The 22742-nt window shown below is 41.9% G+C and overlaps 1 protein-coding gene across 3 annotated transcripts in view; it reads left to right on the top strand.

Annotated features, from left to right (window-relative positions):
• The window catches only part of IPO8 (importin 8), a 186205-nt gene that overhangs the window by 20874 nt on the left and 142589 nt on the right, over nucleotides 1-22742 (top strand). For 2 of the 3 annotated variants that reach the window (XM_038761146.1, XM_038761137.1), the window contains exons 3-5: nucleotides 3583-3739; nucleotides 13119-13277; nucleotides 19837-19993. In XM_038761146.1, coding sequence (XP_038617074.1) covers nucleotides 3583-3739; nucleotides 13119-13277; nucleotides 19837-19993 — 473 coding nt within the window. The remainder of the gene's footprint in view (nucleotides 1-3582; nucleotides 3740-13118; nucleotides 13278-19836; nucleotides 19994-22742) is intronic. The other variant, XM_038761154.1, reaches the window with a different exon arrangement.

Below are 22742 nucleotides of genomic sequence, written 5' to 3'. Positions count from 1 at the left end.
CGCTTAGAACAGTGCTTGGCACATAGTAAGCGCTTAACAAATGCCGTCATTATCATTACAAGCAGATCGGGTTGGACACAGCTGCCATCCCACGTCGGGCTCACAGTCTCAATCCCCATTTTGCAGGTGAGGAAACTGAGGCTCAGGGGATTGAAGTGACTTACCCAGTCACCTAGCAGACGTGTGGCAGAGCCGGGATTTGAACCCGGGACCTTCTGATTCCCAGGCCCACGCTGGGAGCTGTTTTATCGGGTTGCCTTTTTTCCCGTGATGGAAACGTTCGTGGCTTGTCGACTCTAATTTTGTCAGTATGTCTATATGTTTTGTCTATATGTTGCCAACTTGTACTTCCCAAGCGCTTAGTACAGTAAATACGGTTGAATGAATGAATGAATGACCGTGACGTAGCGATTGGCACAAAGCGATGTGAAGGCTCATTTTCCGTCTGACCTAATTTTTGTTACTGAGCGACTGACGTTCATTTGAGACCGGTCCTTTGACGATGTGTGGTTTTCAAGTAAAGAGGCGCTTTGGGGTTTTGTGTTGTCAAAGGCCGGTGAATCCCTTGGCCGAGCTGGGACGTGCTGACGTATGATTTTTGGAACATTGGCCCGCGTTTTATCACCGATAATCCCAATTCGAATGGCTTGGCCGGAACTCTGCTTAGGGAAAAGAAGACCTTTTATCCAGGGTCCATATAATAATAATAGTAATAATAATATAATAGTATATAATATAATCTAATATAATAGTAATAGTAATATAATAGTAGTAATAATATAATAATAATATAATAATAATAATATTAAGCGCTTACTATGTGCAAAGCACTAGTCTAAGCGCTGGGGAGGTTACAGGGTGATCTGGTTGTCCCACGGGGGGCTCACAGTCTTAATCCCCGTTTTACAGATGAGGGAACTGAGGCCCAGAGAAGTGAAGTGACTTGCCCAAAGTCAGGTCCACTTGAATAAAATTGAAATAAAAATAAGACCCCATCAGGACTAATTGAATTCCTGTGTGAAATAAGCTTTCGAAGGGTTTTTTGAAGAGGTCATGAGAGAGCATGCCAGGTTGCAAACACTTGGCAGAGCTACAGTGGTTAAGATTATTATTATTGGGGTATTAAGTGCTTACTGTGTGCCAAGTAATAATAATAATAATAATGGCATTTATTAAGCGCTTAGTATGTGCAAAGCACTGTTCTAAACGCTGGGGAGGTTACATGTTGATCAGGTTGTCCCGCAGGGGGCTCACAGTATGAATCCCCATTTTACAGTTGAGGTAACTGTGGCACAGAGAAGTTAAATGACTTGCCCAAAGGCACACAGCTGACAATTGGCAGAGCCGGGATTTGAACCCATGACCTCTGACTCCAAAGTCTGGGCTCTTTCCACTGAGCCACGCTGCTTCCCTGTACTGTTCTAAGTGCTGGGGTGTATCAATCAATCGTATTTATCGAGGGCTTACTGTGTGCAGAGAAGCGCTTGGGAGGTACAAGTTGGCAACAAGTTAATCAAGTTGGACACGGTCCCTGTCCCGCGTGGGGCTCACAGGCTCCATCCCCATTTTCCAGATGATGTAACTGAGTCCCAGAGAAGTTAAGTGACACTACGTAAGGTCACGCAGCAGAGATGGCGGAGAGGGGATTAGAACCCAAGTCCTTCTGATCCCAACCCCGTGCTCTATCCATTAAGAAAAACAACTCAATGCGGTGTAGAAAGTAAATGGATGGGCAGAATGTCTTTAGTATTTGCTGCTTGGGGCGGTGGCTCGATCTTATTTTGCAAACTATGATTTTCCTCCCGTACAGTCACGCTACCTTACAAATGACAGATACAAGTCTCTATTTATTTTATTTTGTTGGTATGTTCGGTTTTGTTCTCCGTCTCCCCCTTCTAGACTGTGAGCCCGCTGTTGGGTAGGAACCGTCTCTATGTGTTGCCGACTTGTACTTCCCAAGCGCTTAGTACAGTGCTGTGCACACAGTAAGCGCTCAATAAATACGATTGATTGATTGATTTAACTTGGAGTTGTGTGAAATGCCTATTCTTCATGGACTGAGAAATCTTTTTGTCCACTTAGATGAAGCATCATATCTAGCCATCCGTTAAATGTTGAAATAAAGACCTGAGGCTGGGAATATATATATATATATATATATATATATATTATATATATATATATATATATATATATATATATATATTATATATAGATAGATAGATATAGATAGATATGATATATATCTATCTATATATATATTTTTACCAGATTCCATATTTATACCTAGAAATTCCATTTTTCTTCCCCTTTGGTCCCCAGAACCAGCGACGTCGGCTATTAGGTGGGAATACCCAAGGTGGGGAAATGTGGGAAAGAAAGCTCTTTTCTAGTAATAATAATAAGGGTGGTATTTGTTAAGCGCTTATTATGTGCCAGGTACTGTACTAAGCGCTGAGGTGGACACAAGCAAAGTGGGTTGGACACAGTCCCTGTCCCGCGTGGGGCTCGCAGTCATAATAGATGAGGGGCTATCTCGAAGAGGTCATCGGTCAGTAAATCATATTTATTGTTTACTAAATGCGGAGCACTGTACAATATAAACAATAGAAGCTTTCCCTGCCCACAATAAGATTGCAGCTTAGAGGGAGAGACAGACATTAATAGAAATAAATCATCATCATCAATCGTATTTATTGAGCGCTTACTGTGTGCAGAGCACTGTACTAAGCGCTTGGGAAGTACAAGTTGGCAACATATAGAGACAGTCCCTACCCAACAGTGGGCTCACAGTCTAAAAGGGGGGAGATAGAGAACAAAACCAAACATACTAATAAAATAAAATAAATAAATAAATGACAGGTAAGTACTTAAGTGCCGTGGGGCTGGAAGGAGGGGTGAAGAGCAGCGTGGCTTAGTGGAAAGAGCCTGGGCTCGGGAGTCAGAGGTCAATCAATCAATCAATCAATCGTATTTATTGAGCGCTTACTGTGTGCAGAGCACTGGACTAAGTGCTTGGGAAGTACAAGTTGGCAACATAGAGACGGTCCCTACCCAACAGTGGGCTCACAGTCTAGAAGGGGGAGACAGAGAACAAAACCAAATATACTAACGAAATAAAATAAATAGAATAGATATGTACAAGTAAAATCCCGGCTCTGCCACTTGTCATCTGTGTGACTTTGGGCAAGTCACTTCGCTTCTCTGGGCCTCAGTTCCCTCATCTGTAAAATGGGGATGAAGACTGTGAGCCCCACGGGGGACAATCCGATCACCTTGTATCCCCCCCGGTGCTTAGAACAGTGCTTTGCACATAGTAAGCGCTTAACAAATGCCATCATTATTGTTATTAAGGTCACCCTTTTGGTTTCCATCACTCTTCGAGGCTTCCTTTTCCGGGGAACCAACTGGTAAGCGGAGGCCGAGCGATTCCCATTTTCCCTTCCTCTCTATCCCAGTTGGCGGGCCTCCGGAGAACGCGGTTTGCCTCTCCCGCCCCGCGGCGCCGAATTAAAGCCGCCCCATCCGTTCCGTGCCGCTACGTCCCCCCTTTTTTTTTTGTTTTCTTTTTCTGTAACTCAGCTGCCATTTACCTGAAGAACATGGTGACGCAGTATTGGCCGGACCGCGAACCTCCCCCTGGAGAGGCAATCTTCCCCTTCAACATTCACGAGAACGATCGCCAGCAGATCCGCGATAACATCGTGGAAGGAATCATTCGCTCCCCGGACTTAGTGAGGTACGGTCTACTCTCCGTCGGCGTCGGTAGCAGGCAAGGCGTTTTGGGTCTTTTAGAGGGTAAAAACCAACCCGGGGGGATCGTGAAGATTTGGAGGGAACGAACCGATAAAGAAGGCAAGTCTAGTGACGCGAATTTTCTGCTAAATGCCCCGTGCCTTTGCGCTAAATCCTCTTTTTGTCGTTAACGTGAGATTTTTAACTCTTGTTTGTCTCATAAAGTTAAAGGCAGCATTCATACCGTACCCACATAAATTCGCTTTAGTTTGCATATTTTAAACTTATTTTTTACCCTTTTCCTACTTTTCTCTCTCTCTTTCTCTCTCTATAATAATAATAATGATGGTATTTAAGTGCTTACTATGTGCAAAGCACTGTTCTAAGCGCTGTGGGGATACAAGGTGATCAGGTTGTCCCACGGGGGGCTCGGTCTTCATCCCCATTTTACAGATGAGGGAACCGAGGCACAGAGAAGTGAAGTGACTTGCCCAAAGTCACCCAGCTGACAGTTGGCAGAGCCGGGATTTGAACCCATGACCTCTGACGCCAAAGCCCGGGCTCTTTCCATTGAGCCATGCTGCTCTGTATTTCATTCATTCATTCAATCGTATTTATTGAGCGCTTACTGTGTGCAGAGCACTGTACTAAGCGCTTGGGAAGTACAAGTCGGCAACATCTAGAGACGTTCCGTACCCAACAATGGGCTCACAGTCTAGAAGGGGGAGACAGACAACAAAACAAAACATGTAGACAGGTGTCAAAATAGTCAGAACAAATAGAATTAAAGCTCTATTTCTTTCTCTCTTTCTCTCTCTGACTGTCTCTTTACTGTTTGGCCTCTGCCGCTGGAATCGCGACCAAACTTCTTTCATATATTTTGACTGTCTATATGGAGGTAAGGTGTATGAACAGAATTTCCTTTCTACTTGAAAGGATGGTATACAGACACTATGCATTGGAAGGGGAAAAAAAAATCATGAATTTTCTCCTTCGAAGATTCTCTAGATTCCCCCAGAAATTGTACTATTCTGGGGTGTAGAAGAGTTAAAGTTCTAACCTGGGTCAGATCAATCAATCAATCAGTCAATCAATCATATTTCAATCAATCAATCAATCATAGTTATTGAGCGCTTACTGTGTGCAGAGCACTGTACTAAGCGCTTGGGAAGTCCAAGTTGGCAACATATAGAGACAGTCCCTACCCAACAGTGGGCTCACAGTCTAGAAGGGGGAGACAGAGAACAAAACCAAGCATATTAACAAAATAAAAAAAATAGAATAGATATGTACAAGTAAAATAAATAGAGTAATAAATATGTACAAACATATATACATATATACAGGTGCTGTGGGGAAGGGAAGGAGGTAAGATGGGGGGATGGAGATGGGGACAAGGGGGAGAGGACGGAGGGGGTTCAAGTTGAGCTATTCATGGAGAAGGGAAAATGGTTAAAAGGGCATTGAAAGTAATCAGTCGTATTTATTGAGTGCTTACTCTGTGCACTGTACTAAGTGCCTGGGAGAGTATAAGTCGGCAACATATATAGATATGGTCCCTACCCAACAGCGGGCTCACAGTCTAGATGGGGGAGACAGACAACAAAACAAAACGTGTAGACAGGTGTCAAAATAGTCAGAACAAATAGAATTAAAGCTCTATTTCTTTCTCTCTTTCTCTCTCTGTCGCTTTACTGTTTGGCCTCTGCCTCTGGAATCGCGACCAAACTTCTTTCACGTATTTTGACTCTATATATGGAGGTAAGGTGTCTGTGCAGAATTTCCTTTCCACTTGAAAGGATGGTATACAGACACTATGCATTGGAAGGGGGAAAAAAAATCATGAATTTTCTCCTTCAAAGATTCTCCAGATTCCCCCAGAAATTGTACTTTTGTGGGGTGTAGAAGAGTTAAAGTTCTAACCTGGGTCGGATCAATCAATCAATCAGTCAATCAATCATATTTCAATCAATCAATCATATTTATTGAGTGCTTACTGTGTGCAGAGCACTGTACTGAGCGCTTGGGAAGTCCAAATTGGCAACATATAGAGACAGTCCCTACTCAACAGCGGGCTCACAGTCTAGAAGGGGGAGACAGAGAACAAAACCAAACATATTAACAAAATAAAATAAATAGAATAGATATGTACAAGTAAAATAAATAGAGTAATAAATATGTACAAACATATATACATATATACAGGTGCTGTGGGGAAGGGAAGGAGGGAAGATGGGGGGATGGAGAGGGGGACAAGGGGGAGAGGAAGGAGGGGGCTCAAGTTGTGAAGGGAAAATGGTTAAAAGGGCATTGAAAGTAATCAATCGTATTTATTGAGTGCTTACTCTGTGCAAAGCACTGTACTAAGCACCTGGGAGAGTATAAGTCGGCAACATACATAGATACGGCCCCTACCCAACAGCGGGCTCACAGTCTAGAAGGGGGAGACAGACAACAAATCAAAACATGTAGACAGGTGTCAAAATAGAACAAATAGAATTAAAGCTCTATTTCTTTCTCTCTCTGTCTCTTTACTGTTTGGCCTCTGCCGCTGGAATCACGACCAAACTTCTTTCATTCATTCAGTCGTATTTATTGAGCGCTTACTGTGTGCAGAGCACTGGGCTAAGCGCTTGGGAAGTCTAAGTTGGCAACATCTAGAGACGGTCCCTACCCAACAACGGGCTCACGGTCTAGAAGGGAGAGACAGAGAACAAAACAAAACATGTAGACAGGAGTCAGGTCGTCAGAACAAATAGAAGTAAAGCTAGATGCACATCATTAACAAAATTAATAGAATAGTAAATATGTACAAGTAAAATAGAGTAAGAAATCTGTACAAACATTGCTGTGGGGAGGGGAGGGAGGTAGGGCAGGGGGAATTCCCTGCATGGACCTTCCTTTAAGCTTCTCCCAAGAAGTGGCTCAGAAATTTCAGTGGGTTGGAAAATAAGAATGATGATGTCTCTTTGAGAGGCACATTCAAAAGCCACCAAACCATGATGAAGCCCTGACAAAGAGTCTCTAGCTCTGATAAAAGCGAGCCTTCTTATTTCAGCAGCTGAAGTAGGTAGAGCATGTCGTGAAAGCAGGATACTAAGTAAAATAGGTTTCATGTATTTTGACTCTATATATGACTATATATGGAGGTGAGGCATATGAACAGAATTTCCTTTCCACTCGAAAGGATGGTATACAGACACCATGCGTTGGAAGGGGGAAAAAAAATCATGAATTTTCTCCTTCAAAGATTCTGTAGATTCCCCCAGAAATTGTACTATTCTGGGGTGTAGAAGAGTCAAAGTTCCACCGTTTGTCAGATGAGAAGAACTGGTAGTTGAGCTATTCGTGGAGAAGGGAAAATGGTTAAAAGGGCGTTGAAAGTCATCAATCGTATTTATTGAGTGCTTACTCTGTGCAAAGCACTGTACTAAGTGCCTGGGAGAGTACAGTATAGCAGTCATTCATTCATTCAGTCGTATTTATTTAGTGCTTACTATGTGCAGAGCACTGTACTAAGCGCTTGGGAAGTACTAATCGGCAACATATAGAGATGGCCCTACACAACAACGGGCTCACAGTCTAGGAGACGGTCTCACTGAGTTGGTAGATACACTCCCTGCCCACAGCAAGCTTAGAGTACGGAGCGGGAGACAGATAGTAATATAAATATGAAATATAATACGAACACAATAGCAACATGATCAAACACAGCAGACATGAATGAAATATAAAATATAATGCAAACGTAAATATGTTAATGTAAACGTGAATATAAACACAAAATGTAATACAAATATAAACATGAAAGACAATACGAACACAATAGCAACATAATCACACAGCAGACATGAATGAAATATAAAATATAATGCAAACGTAAATGTTAATGTAAACGTGAATATAAACACAAAATGTAATACAAATATAATATAAACATGAAAGACAATACAAATGTAAAATAAATAGATTGTAAACAAACGTGACAGACATTAGTATACATAAAATAAAAATATAAATATATCAATGAAAACACGATAGACATTAATATAAATATAAACTATAATACGAGCATACGTATAATGTTAATATAAGCTAACGTGTCAGACATATAAGTATAAAATGTAATACAAGTGTAAATATGTTAACATAAAAAATCACGATGGTAATATAAGCATAAATATAATACAAATATAAGCGTGGCTCAGTGGAAAGAGCCCGGGCTTTGGAGTCAGAGGTCATGGGTTCGAATTCTGTTTCCACCAATTGTCAGCTGTGTGACTTTGGGCAAGTCGCTTCACTTCTCTGTGCCTCCGTTACCTCATCTGTAAAATGGGGATGAAGACTGTGAGCCCCCCGTGGGACAACCTGATCACTTTGTAACTTTCCCAGCGCTTAGAACAGTGCTTTGCACATAGTAAGTGCTTAATAAATGCCATAATTATTATTATTATTATAAATATAATAATATAACACAGCAGGCAATATTAATATAAAATACACAAACATAAATATCATGGACACAAACGTGATAGACAGCATTATAAATATAGAATGTAATAATAATAATGTTGGTATTTGTTAAGGACTTACTATGTGCCAGACTAATATGGCAGACATATAGGTAGAAAATGTAATGCAAACATAAATATGTTAAAATAAAAAATCATGATGTTAATATAAACATAAATATAATACAAATATAAATATAATCATATAAGCACCGCAGGCAATATTAATATAAAATACGCTAACATAAATATCATGGACACAAACATGATAGACAGCATTATAAATATAAAATGTAATAATAATAATCTTGGTATTTGTTAAGGACTTACTATGTGCCAAGCACTGTTCTAAGCGCTGGAGGAGATACAAGGTGATCAGCTTGTCCCACGTGGGGCTCACAGTCTTCATCCCCATTTTACAGATGAGGTCACTGAGGCCCAGAGAAGTGAAGTGACGTGCCCAAAGTCAAGCAGCTGACAAGTGGCTGGAGCCGGGATTCGAACCCATGACCTCTGACTCCCAAGCCTGGGCTCTTTCCACTGAGCCACGCGGCTTCTCTAGACACAAATATACATATGCTTATATACACAAAGATGACAGACATTAATATAAATGTAAAATACAATAATATAAGCAAACACGACATATTAAAATAAACTTAAAATGCAAGTGTAACCATAATATAATGTAATACAAAAATATCAGCAATGTAAGCAAATGTATAAAACGTATAATATAAAGAAAGGAAACGTTGGGGGGAAGCAGAGGCAGGAGGCGGTCAGACATGAGCAAGGCAGGATTTGCGTCTCGGCCCGTTGCCCGCTGTTGGGTAGGGACCGTCTCTATATGTTGCCAACTTGCACTTCCCAAGCGCTTAGTACAGTGCTCTGCACACAGTAAGCACTCAACAAATACGATTGAATGAATGAATAGCTTTAATTCTATTTTTTCTGACGGTTTTGAAGACTGTGAGCCCCTCGTGGGACAAGCTGATTACCTTGTATCTACCCCAGCGCTTAGAACAGTGCTTTGCACATAGTAAGTGCTTAACGAATACCAACATTATTATTATTCTTATCAGGTTGTCCCACGGGGGGCTCACAGTCTTCATCCCCATTTTACAGATGAGGGAACTGAGGCCCAGAGAAGTGAAGTGACTTGCCCAGAGTCACACAGCTGACGATTGGCAGAGCCGGGATTTGAACCCATGACCTCTGACTCCAAAGCCCGGGCTCTTTCCACTGAGCCACGCTGCTTCTCGTAGATGCAAGTCATCCCGGTTGGACCCAGTCACTGTCCCACATGAGGCTCCCCTTCTTAGCCCCCATTTTCCAGATGAGGCCGGGTAGGGGCCGTCTCTATATGCCACCAACTTGTACTTCCCAAGCGCTTAGTCCAGTGCTGTGCACACAGTAAGCGCTCAATAAATATGATTGAATGAGTGAAGGAAAGTGAAGTGACTTGCCCAAGGTCATACAGCAGACACGGGGCAGAGCCGGGATTAGAATCCAGGTCCTTCGGACTCCAGGGCCTGGGCTTTATCCAGTAAGCCACGCCGATAGAGCTGTTGCTCTGAAGTCGTTAGATTTTTCATCTTTGTACAGATTCCGGGGAAAACTCAGGTATCGATCTGTTCCTATTTGTCAAGATTTTCCTTTCCCCCAACCAAAGGAAACCCCAAAACCCACCAATCAATCAATCAATCGTATTTATTGAGCGCTTACTGTGTGCAGAGCACTGTACTAAGCGCTTGGGAAGTCCAAGTTGGCAACGTATAGAGACGGTCCCTATCCAACAGTGGGCTCACAGTCTAGAAGACTCATTCATTCATTCAATCGTATTTATTGAGCACTTACTGTGTGCAGAGCACTGTACTAAGCGCTTGGGAAGTCCAAGTTGGCAACGTATAGAGACGGTCCCGACCCAACAGTGGGCTCACAGTCTAGAAGACTCATCACCGAAGATGAGGTTTGCTCAGCTCTAATAAGGAAGTGTTGTAAAGCTGAACGAATCTTGTGAAACTAAACGGGATTTTTAGATAGTGGTTTGGGGATCTGTCCAATCTGAGTTGAGTTGTAATATATTTAATGCAGTATTCTGAGTCCCATTTAGTGTTGAGACATTATATGAAGTTTTCTTGTAAGGAAAACACAAGTTCCAAATGCCTCGTTTTCAGGGAATGAGACAGAGGATGTGTCCCTTTAAAATGTTGTCGTCTTTCACCACAAGTTTCCCTTCCCCATAGCACCTGTATATATGTATGTCTGTACGTATTTATTACTCCATTTATTTATTATCTGTCCAATCTGAGTTATTGAGTTGAGTTGTTATGTATTTAATGCAGTATTCTGAGTCCCATTTAGTGTTGAGACATTATACGAAGTTTTCTTGTAAGGAAAACGCAAGTTCCAAATGCCTCGTTTTCAGGGAATGAGACAGAGGATGTGTCCCTTTAAAATGTTGTCGTCTTTCACCACAAGTTTCCCTTCCCCACAGCGCCTGTATATATGTATATATGTTTGTACGTATTTATTACTCCATTTATTTATTATCTGTCCAATCTGAGTTATTGAGTTGAGTTATGTATTTAATGCAATATGCCGAGTCCCATTTAGTGTTGAGACATTAAACAAAGTTTTCTTGTAAGGAAAACGCCAGTTCCAAATGCCTCGTTTTCAGGGAATGAGACGGAGGATGTGTCCCTTTAAAATGTTGTCGTCTTTCACCACAAGTTTCCCTTCCCCACAGCACCTGTATATATGTTTGTACGTATTTATTACTCCATTTATTTATTATCCGCCCAATCTGAGTTATTGAGTTGAGTTGTTATGTATTTAATGCAGTATTCTGAGTCCCATTTAGTGTTGAGACATTAAACGAAGTTTTCTTTTTAAGGAAAACGCAAGATCCAAATGCCTCGTTTTCGGGGAATGAGACGGAGGATGTGTCCCTTTAAAATGTTGTAGTCTTTCACCACAAATTTCCCTTCCCCACAGCACCTGTATATATGTTTGTACGTATTTATTACTCCATTTATTTATTATCTGTCCAATCTGAGTTATTGAGTTGAGTTGTTATGTATTTAATGCAGTATTCTGAGTCCCAGTTAGTGTTGAGACATTAAACAAAGTTTTCTTGTAAGGAAAACACAAGTTCCAAATGCCTCGTTTTCAGGGAATGAGTCGGAGGATGTGTCCCTTTAAAATGTTGTCATCTTTCACCACAAGTTTCCCTTCCCCACAGCGCCTGTATATATGTTTGTACGTATTTATTACTCCATTTATTTATTATCTGTCCAAACTGAGTTATTGAGTTGAGTTGTTATGTATTTAATGCAGTATTCTGAGTCCCATTTAGTGTTGAGACATTAAACAAAGTTTTCTTGTAAGGAAAACGCCAGTTCCAAATGCCTCGTTTTCGGGGAATGAGACGGAGGATGTGTCCCTTTAAAATGTTGTCGTCTTTCACCACAAGTTTCCCTTCCCCACAGCACCTGTATATATGTTTGTACGTATTTATTACTCCATTTATTTACTATCTGTCCAATCTGAGTTATTGAGTTGAGTTGTTATGTATTTAATACAGTATTCTGAGTTCCATTTAGTGTTGAGACATTAAACAAAGTTTTCTTGTAAGGAAAACGCCAGTTCCAAATGCCTCGTTTTCGGGGAATGAGACGGAGGATGTGTCCCTTTAAAATGTTGTCGTCTTTCACCACAAGTTTCCCTTCCCCGCAGCACCTGTATATATGTTTGTACGTATTTATTACTCCATTTATTTACTATCTGTCCAATCTGAGTTATTGAGTTGAGTTGTTATGTATTTAATACAGTATTCTGAGTTCCATTTAGTGTTGAGACATTAAACAAAGTTTTCTTGTAAGGAAAACACAAGTTCCAGATGCCTCGTTTTCGGGAAATGAGTTGGAGGATGTGTCCCTTTAAAATGTTGTCGTCTTTCACCACAAGTTTCCCTTCCCCACAGCATCTGTATATATGTATATATGTTTGTACGTATTTATTACTCTATTTATTTATTTATTTTACTTGTGCATATCTATTCTATTTATTTTATTTTGTTAATATGTTTTGTTTTGTTCTCTGTCTCCCACCTGTATATATATGTATATATGTTTGTACGCATTTATTACTCTATTTATTTATTTTACTTGTACATATCTATTCTATTTATTTTATTTTGTTAATATGTTTAGTTTTGTTCTCTGTCTCCCACCTGTATATATGTATATATGTTTGTACGTATTTATTACTCTATTTATGTATTTATTTTACTTGTACATATCTATTCTATTTATTTTATTTTGTTAATATGTTTTGTTTTGTTCTCTGTCTCCCACCTGTATATATGTATATATGTTTGTACGTATTTATTTACTCTATTTATTTATTTTACTTGTACATATCTATTCTATTTATTTTATTTTGTTAATATGTTTTGTTTTGTTCTTTGTCTCCCACCTGTATACATGTATGTATGTTTGTACGCATTTATTACTGTATTTATTTATTTATTTTACTTGTACATATCTATTCTATTTATTTTATTTTGTTAATATGTTTTGTTTTGTTCTCTGTCTCCCCCTTCTAGACTGTGAGCCCACTGTTGGGTAGGGACCGTCTCTAGATGTTGCCAACTTGTACTTCCGAAGCGCTTAGTCCAGTGCTCTGCGCACAGTAAGCGCTCAAATACGATTGATTGATGTTCACGATAGAAAGTTGGGACTGGCATTTTTTTTTTCTCTGGTAAACGCCGCGCTCTCTGAATTTGCAGGCAAGGGTCTTTCCGAATATCTTTCAACTGTGGTTTTGTTTTTGTTGTGTCTTTTTTTTTTTCCCAATTTCACTTTCCAGGGTCCAGTTAACAATGTGCCTCCGTGCTATCATTAAGCATGACTTTCCTGGTCACTGGACAGCAGTAGTTGACAAAATAGGCTATTACTTGCAATCTCAGAGCAGCGGGAGCTGGCTCGGAAGCTTACTGTGTCTATATCAGCTGGTGAAGACATACGAGTAAGTGGATTCGTGTACAAAAGTTACAATTCCGTCTCTAGATGTTGCCAACTTGTACTTCCCAAGCGCTTAGTACGGTGCTCTGCACACAGTAAGCGCTCAATAAATATGATTGAATGAATGAATGAATGAATTCCAAGCTGCGATGTTTTGCCAATACCAGGGCTTTAATAATAATAATAATAATAATAATGATAATAATAATAGTATTTGTTAAGCACTTCCTATGTGTCCAGCACTGTTCTGAGCACCGGGGTAGATACAGGGTGATCAGGTTGTCCCACGTGGGGCTCACAATCTTAATCTTCATTTTACAGATGAGGGAACTGAGGCACAGAGAAGTGAAGCGCTCTTCCTCCCTTCAAGGCCCTACTGAGAGGTCACCTCCTCCAGGAGGCCTTCCCAGACTGAGCCCCCTCCTTCCTCTCCCCCTTGCCCCCCTCTCCATCCCCCCCGCCTTACTTCCTTCCCTTCCCCACAGCACCTGGATATATGTATATATGTTTTTACGTATTTATTACTCTATTTATTTTACTTGTACATATTCCATTTATTTTATTTTGTTTAATATGTTTGGTTTGGTTCTCTTTCTCCCCCTTCTAGACTGTGAGCCCGCTGTTGGGTAGGCACCGCTTCTATATGTTGCCAACTTGGACTTCCCAAGCACTTAGTCCAGTGCTGTGCACACAGTAAGCGCTCAATAAATATGATTGAATAGAATGAATGAATCACCTTATATCCTCCCCAGCGCTTAGAACAGTGCTTTGCACATACCAAGTGCTTAACAAATGTCATTATTATTATTACTTATATTTACTATTCTATTTATTTTGTTAGTGATGCGCATATATAGCTTCTAGACTGTGAGCCCACTGTTGGGTAGGGACCGTCTCTATATGTTGCCAACTTGTACTTCCCCAGCGCTTAGTACAGTGCTCTGCACACAGTAAGCGCTCAATAAATATGATTGAATGAATGAATAGCTTTAATTCTATTTTTTCTGATGGTTTTGACCCCTGTCCACCTGTTTTGTTCTGTCGTCCGTCTCCCCCTTCTAGACTGCGAGCCCGTTGTTGGGTAGAGACCGTCTCTCTATGTTGTCGACTTGTACTTCCCAAGCACTTAGTACAGTGCTCTGCACACAGTAAGCGCTCAATAAATACAACTGAATGAATGAAGTAAGCGCCCAATAAATACGATTGAATGAATGAACGAAGGAAGGAAGTCTAATTCTAGAGGGATATTCCTTGATTGTATCTACCCACCAGATTCTTGTGGGTTTTTTTTAAAGATGGTATTTGTAAAATAATAAATAGAGAAGCAGCGTGGCTCAGTGGCAAGAGCCCGGGCTTTGGAGTCAGTGGTCAGGGGTTCAAATCCCGGCTCCGCCAATTGTCAGCTGTGTGATTTTAGGCAAGTCACTTTACTTCTCTGGGCCTCAGTTCCCTCATCTGTAAAATGGAGATGAAGACTGTGAGCCCCCCGTGGGATCACCTTGTAACCTCCCCAGTGCTTAGAACAGTGCTTTGCACATAGTAAGCGCTTAATAAATGCCATCATCATCATCATTCAGCACTTACTCTGTGATAAGCACTGTTCTACTGGCTGGGATAGATGTAAGTTAATCAGGTCTGACAGCCCCTGTCGTACCTGAAGCTCTCAGTCTCAGTAGGAGGGAAAACAGGCACCGAACCCTCATTTTGCAGTTGGGGAAACTGAGGCCCCGAGCAGTGAAGCGAGCTGCCCACAGTCACACAACAGGCGAATCAATCAATCAATCAATCGTATTTGTTGAGCGCTTACTGTGTGCAGAGCACTGTACTAAGCGCTTGGGAAGTACAAGTTGGCAACATATAGAGACAGTCCCTACCCAACAACGGGCTCACAGTCTAGAAGGGGGAGACAGAAAACAAAACCAAACATACTAACGAAATAAATAGAATAGATATGTACAAGTAAAATAAATAAATAGAGTAATAAATATGTACAAACATATATACAGGTGCTGTGGGGAAGGGAAGGAGGTAAGATGGGGGGATGGAGAGGGGGACGAGGGGGAGAGGAAGGAAGGGGCTCAGTCTGGGAAGGCCTCCTGGAGGAGGTGAGCTCTCAGTAGGGCGAATGGCAGAGCCGAGATTAGAATCCAGGTCTTTTTGGCTCCCAAGCCCAAACTCTTTCCCAGAAGCAGACCAGGATTCTCCCTTATCCACGGCTCCGGGATAGGAGACCTGGAGTCTAATTTTCAGGCTAGAGCAGGGTTAGGGGAAGATTTGAATCCGACTCTTTCTCCCTTTGGGCTAAACTACTCAACTGCCACTTATTACACTTCATGCGAGCGAAGCGGGAGGTTTGGTTGGGTGAAAGCCCTGTTTTCAAATTACTTCTAGACCGTGAGCCCACTGTTGGGTAGGGACCATCTCTCTATGTTGCCACCTTGTACTTCCCAAGCGCTCAGTACAGTGCTCTGCACACAATAAGCGCTCAATAAATGCGATTGAATGAATGAATGAACTCTTGTCTACTACTCCGTGCACTGTTTACAGTAGTGTCATCCTTGAGAGGTGAAAATATGAGTTTTCACATATGTGAAGCATCGTGCAACCGAAGATGAGCAAATTTTTATCACAGCTCATGGCAGAGCAGAAGAAAATGGGCTTTTACTATATAATCGGAGGGATGTGGTCAGTTTATTATACTTATTGAACGCCTAAAGTGCGCTGAGCACTGTGCTAAGCACTTGGGAGGGAGTGCGAAGCAGCATGGTTTAGTGGTAAGAGCACATGCTCGGGAGTTAGAGATCGTGGGTTTTAGTCTCGGCGCTGCCCCATCAGCTGGGTGACTTTGGGCAAGTCACTTAACTTCTCTGTGCCTCAGTTACCTCATCTGTAAAGTGGGGATTTTGGGGGATGGGGCACTGTGAGCCCCACGTGCGACAACCTGATTACCTTGTATCCCCCCCAGTGCTTAGAACAGTGCTTGGCACATAGTAAGCACATAACAAATATTATTATTATTACTGTATAACAACATTCATTCATTCAATCATATTTATTGAGTGAGCGCTTACTGTGTGCAGAGCACTGTACTAAGCGCTTGGGAAGTCCAAGTTGGCAACATATAGAGACGGTCCCTACCCAACATTCATTAATTCATTCATTCAATCATATTTATTGAGCGCTTACTGTGTGCCGAGCACTGGAATAAGCGCTTGGGAAGTCCAAGTTGGCAACAGATAGAGACGGTCCCTACCGACCAGCGGGCTCACAGTCTAGAAGGGGGAGACAGAGAACAAAACCAAACATACTAACAAAATAAAATAAATAGAATAAACATGTACAAATAAAAGAAATAAATAAATAGAGTAATAAATACGTACAAACATATATACATGTATACAGGTGCTGTGGGGAGGGGAACAATATAACAGACACATTCCCTGGGGAGACAGAGAACAAAACCAAACATATTAACACAGTAAAATAAATAGAATAAACTTGTACAAATAAAAGAAATAAATAAATAGAGTAATAAATATGTACAAACATATATACATGTATACAGGTGCTGTGGGGAGGGGAACAATATAACAGACATATTCCCTGGGAAGACAGAGAACAAAACAAAACATTTTAACAAAATAAAATAAATAGAATAAACAGGTACAAATAAAAGAAATAAATAAATAGAGTAATAAATATGTACAAACATATATACATGTATACAGGTGCTGTGGGGAGGGGAACAATATAACAGACATATTCCCTGGGAAGACAGAGAACAAAACAAAACATTTTAACAAAATAAAATAAATAGAATAAACAGGTACAAATAAAAGAAATAAATAAATAGAGTAATAAATACGTACATACATATATACAGGTGCTGTGGGGAGGGGAACAATATAACAAACACATTCCCTGGGGAGACAGAGAACAAAACCAAACATATTAACAAAATAAAATAAATAGAATAAACAGGTACTAATAAAAGAAATAAATAAATAGAGTAATAAATACGTTCAAACATATATACATGTATACAGGTGCTGTGGGGAGGGGAACAATATAACAGACACATTCCCTGGGGAGACAGAGAACAAAACCAAACATATTAACAAAATAAAATAAATATAATAAGCATGTACAAATAAAAGAAATAAATAAATAGAGTAATAAATACGTACAAGCATATATACATATATAGAGGTGCTGTGGGGAGGGGAACAATATAACAGACACATTCCCTGCCCATGACGAGCTTACAGTCTAGAGGTAAGATTAGGGCTGCTCGTAATAATGGTCCTGTGTATATTAGGTTGACAAAAGTTACTGATTGAGTGGTGTGTGTACACGCCTCCCCCGCTAGATTTCAGTCAGTCATTGGTATTTATTGAGCGCTTACCTGTGGAGAGAACTGTAGTAAGCACTTTCATTCATTCAACCGTATTTATTGAGCGCTTCCTGTGTGCAGAGCACCGTACTAAGCGCTTGGGAAGTCCAAGTTGTCAACATCTAGAGACGATCCCTACCCAACAGCGGGCTCACAGTCTAGAAGGGGGAGACAGAGAACAAAACAAAACATATTAACAAAATAAAATAAATAGAATAAATATGCACAAATAAAATAGAGTAATAAATTCATACAAACATATATTATCATCGTCATCATCATCAATCGTATTTATTGGAAGGGTACGATGCAGGAGAGCCGATGGAGACAAACCTTGTCTTTACGGGGCTTGAGACCTGGGTTTTGAGAGAGAGAGCTCCAGCGTCATTTATTCATTCAGCCGTATTTATTGCGCACTTACTGCGTGCAGAGTACTGTACTGAGCGCTTGGGAGAGTGTAATACAACAATAAAAACACACACTCCCTGCCCACAACGAGCTTCATTATTTCCTTCTAGACTGTGAGCCCGCTGTTGGGTAGGGACCGTCTCTATACGTTGCCAACTTGTACTTCTCTAGCGCTTAGTACAGTGCTCTGCACACAGTAAGCGCTCAATAAATATGATTGATTCTGGGAATGGCCAGGACCTCCACACCCTATTTTACGTGACGGTACATTTGTGGGTGTATTCTGGAGGGTACAAGGTTGCGGCGATATTAAGGACGAAAGTGCGGTAAAATTGAGAGCCCAAGTGGAAGCATCCGTGGCATTCCTAGTAATGGGGGGCGACGGCGTTAGCGCTTTAAATTCCCTGATTCTCACATCCCCTTCATAAAAGCAGAAATGAAATAAATCTGGATTAGGAGCCAAGGTTTGGTGCCCAAAGCCAATATTTTACCAACTCACCTTTGATTTTAGAAATGCTGAAAAATATATTAAAAAAAATGCCGTTCCTAAATGCCAGGTGACTCTTTCTTTGCCTTTTAAGTAAAGAACAGACATGAGCCCTTAAAGTGATGATGATGATGACATTTGTTAAGCGCTTACTATGTGCCAAGCACTGTTCTAAGCACTAGAGTAGATACAAGGTAATCAGGTGGTCCCATATGGGGCTCACAGTCCTTATCCCCATTTTACAGATGAGGAAACTGAGCCACAGAGAAGTTAAGCGACTTGCCCAAGATCACACAGCAGACAAGTGGCAGAGGCAGCATTAGAACCCAGGACCTCCGACTCCCAAGCCCAGACTCTTTCCGCTAAACCACACTGCTTCTCATAATTATGGGATTTGTGTGCCAAGCACTGTTCTAGCCACTGGGGAATCACCCTCATTTTTACTTTTAATGCCCATTTTACAGATGAGGTACAAAGAATAATAATAATAATGGCATTTATTAAGCGCTTACTATGTGCAAAGCCCGGTTCTAAGCGCTGGGGAGGTTACAAGGTGATCAGGTTGTCCCATGGGGGGCTCACGGTCTTGATCCCCATTTTACAGATGAGGGAACCGAGGCCCAGAGAAGTGAAGTGACTTGCCCAAAGTCACACAGCTGACAAGTGGCAGAGGCAGGATTAGAACCCACATCCTCTGGCTCCCAAACCCGGGCTCTTTCCACTAAGCCACACTGCCTACTTGAGATCTGGGGGAAGGTTAACTTACGGTTTCACTTGCTTCATTTACTGACTGAGCCCCTTCCTTCCTCTCCCCCTCGTCCCCCTCTCCATCCCCCCCATCTTACCTCTTTCCCTTCCCCACAGCACCTGTATATATGTATATATGTTTGTACATATTTATTACTCTATTTATTTATCTATTTATTTTACTTGTACATATCTATTCTGTTTATTTGATTTTGTTAGTATGTTTGGTTTTGTTCTCTGTCTCCCCCATTTAGACTGTGAGCCCACTGTTGGATAGGGACTGTATATGTTGCCAACTTGTACTTCCCAAGCGCTTAGTACAGTGCTCTGCACACAGTAAGCGCTCAATAAATACGATTGATGATGATGATGATGATTTACTGTGTGCGCAGGGTTTTTTCACTTTGTTCGGTTTTGGGGTGTTTTTTGGCTGCCTTTGTCGTTGCTACTTTTGAAAATACTTCCAGGCCCTTTGTTTTTTTTTTTTTCCTCTCTAATTTTGGGCTTTTTCCCTTTCTCCCGTTGCAGATACAAAAAAGCAGAGGACCGAGAACCTCTCATAGCAGCGATGCAAATATTCCTGCCTCGGATTCAGCAGCAGATCATCCAACTCCTTCCTGACCCCTCTCATTACTCTGTACTACTTCAGAAACAGATTCTGAAGATTTTCTATGCACTTGTCCAGGTAGGTTTGTGGTCCAGAAGGGCAGAGGACTTGTGTGGTAATAATAATAATACTAATACTAATAATTCGTCATGATTCTGGTTTTTGTTAAGCGCTTACTATGTAATGATAATCATAAGAGTGATGGCATTTATTTAGCGCTTACTATGTTGAAGAGAAGCAGCGTGGCTCAGTGGAAAGAGCCCGAGCTTTGGAGTCAGAGGTCATGGGTTCGCATCCCAACTCCACCACAGGTCTGCTATGTGATCTTGGGCAAGTCACTTAACTTCTCTGGGCCTCAGTTACCTCATCTGTAAAATGGGGATTAAGACTGTGAGCCCCACGTGGGACAACCTGATCAGCCTGTATCCTCCCCAGTGCTTAGAACAGTGCTTTGCACATAGTAAGTGCTTAACAAATGCCAATTATTATTATTATTATTCAAAGCACTGTTTTAAGCGCTGGGGAGGTTACAAGGTGATCAAGGTGACCTCCTCCAGGAGGCCTTCCCGGACTGAGCCCCCTCCTTCCTCTTCCCCACCTCCCATCCCCATCCCCCCTGCCTTACCTCCTTCCCCTCCCCACAGCACCTGTATATATGCTTGTACACATTTATTACTCTATTTATTTTATTTGTACATATTTATTCTATTCATTTTATTTCGTTACTATGTTTGTTTTTTTTGTCTGTTTCCCCCTTCTAGCCTGTGAGCCCGCTGTTGGGTAGGGACCGTCTCTATATGTTGCCAACTTGGACTTCCCAAGCTGCTTAGTACAGTGCTCTGCACACAGTAAGCGCTCAATAAATACGATTGAATGAATGAATCAGGTTGTCCCACGGGGGGCTCACAGTCTTAATCCCCATTTTCCAGATGAGGGAACTGAGGCCCAGAGAAGTGAAGTGACTTGCCCAAAGTCACACAGCTGACAATTGATGGAGCTGGGATTTGAACCCATGACCTCTGACTCCATAGCCTGGGCTCTTTCCTCTAAGCCACGCTGCTTCTACGTGTCGGGCACTGTACTAAGCGCTGGGGTGGATCCAAGCAAATCGGGTTGGACACAGTCCCTGTCCCACGTGGGGCTCACGGTCTCAATCCCCATTTTCCAGATGAAGTCACTGTGGCCCAGAAACGTTTGTTCATTCGTTCGTTAGATCAATTGTATTTATTGAGCGCTCACTGTGCGCGGAGCACTGTACTAAGCGCTTGGAAAGTACAATTCAGCAGCAGAGACAATCCCTGCCCACAGTGGGCTCACAGTCTAGAAGGTGGGGGGAGGAGACAGACAACAAGTAAACAGGCATCAGTATAGTATCATTCTAAACACATAGAATTATAGATATATGCACATCATTAATGAAATAAATAGAATTATAAATATGTATATATATATATGTTCATTTCATTCATTCAGTCATATATATTGAGTGCTTACTGTGTGCACAGCACGGTACTAAGCACTTGGGAAGTACAAGTCGGCAACATCTAGAGACGGTCCCTACCCAGCAATGGGCTCACGGTCTTGAAGGGGGAGACAGACAACAAAACAAAACATGTGGACAGGTGTCAAGTCATCAGAACAAATAGAAATAAAGCTAGATGCACATCATTAACAAAATAAATAGAATAGTAAATATGTACAAGTAAAATAAACAGAGTGATAAATCTGTACAAAAATATATACAGGTGCTGTGGGGAGGGGAAGGATGTAGAGGGGGGATCAATCAGTCAATTGTATTCATTGAGCACTTACTGTATGCAGAGCACTGTACTAAGCGCTTGGGAAGTACAAGTTGGCAACATATAGAGACAGTCCCTACCCAACAGTGGGCTCACAGTCTAGAAGGGGGGGAGACAGAGAACAAAACCAAACATATTAACAAAATAAAATAAATAGAATAGATATGTACAAGTAAAATAAATAAATAAATAGAGTAATAAATATGTACAAACATATATACATATATACAGGTGCTGTGGGGAAGGGAAGGAGGTAAGATGGGGGGATGGAGAGGGGGACGAGGGGGAAAGGAAGGAAGGGGGCTCAGTCTGGGAAGGCCTCCTGGAGGAGGTGAGCTCTCAGGAGGGCCTTGAAGGGAGGAAGAGAGCTAGCTTGGCGGATGGGCAGAGGGATTGGGGGCATTCCAGGCCCGGGGGAGGACGTGGGCCGGGGGTCGATGGCGGGACAGGCGAGAGCGAGGCCCAGTGAGGAGATCAGCGGCAGAGGAGCGGAGGGTGCGGGCTGGGCTGGAGAAGGACAGAAGGGAGGGGAGGTAGGAGGGGGCGAGGGGTGGACAGCCTGGAAGCCCAGGGGGAGGAGTTTCTGCCTGATGCGCAGATTGATTGGTAGCCACTGGAGATTTTTGAGGAGGGGAGTAACATGCCCAGAGCGTTTCTGGACAAACACAATCCGGGCAGCGGCATGAAGTATGGATTGAAGTGGAGAGAGACACGAGGATGGGAGATCAGAGAGAAGGCTGATGCAGTAGTCCAGACGGGATAGGATGAGAGCTTGAACGAGCAGGGTAGCGGTTGGGATGGAGAAGAAAGGGCGGATCTTGGTGATGTTGTGGAGGTGAGACTGGCAGGTTTTGGTGACGAATTGGATGTGAGGGGTGAACGAGAGAGCGGAGTCGAGGATGACACCAAGGTTGCGGGCTTGTGAGACGGGAAGGATGGTAGTGCCGTCTACAGTGATGGGAAACTCAGGGAGAGGGCTGGGTTTGGGAGGGAAGATGAGGAGTTCAGTCTTGGACATATTGAGTTTT

The sequence above is a fragment of the Tachyglossus aculeatus genome, chromosome 2 (genome assembly GCF_015852505.1).
Source record: "Tachyglossus aculeatus isolate mTacAcu1 chromosome 2, mTacAcu1.pri, whole genome shotgun sequence".
Classification (NCBI taxonomy): Eukaryota; Metazoa; Chordata; class Mammalia; order Monotremata; family Tachyglossidae; genus Tachyglossus; species Tachyglossus aculeatus.
Note: the sequence above shows the minus strand (reverse complement) of the source record. Positions and strands in the feature narration are given on the sequence as shown.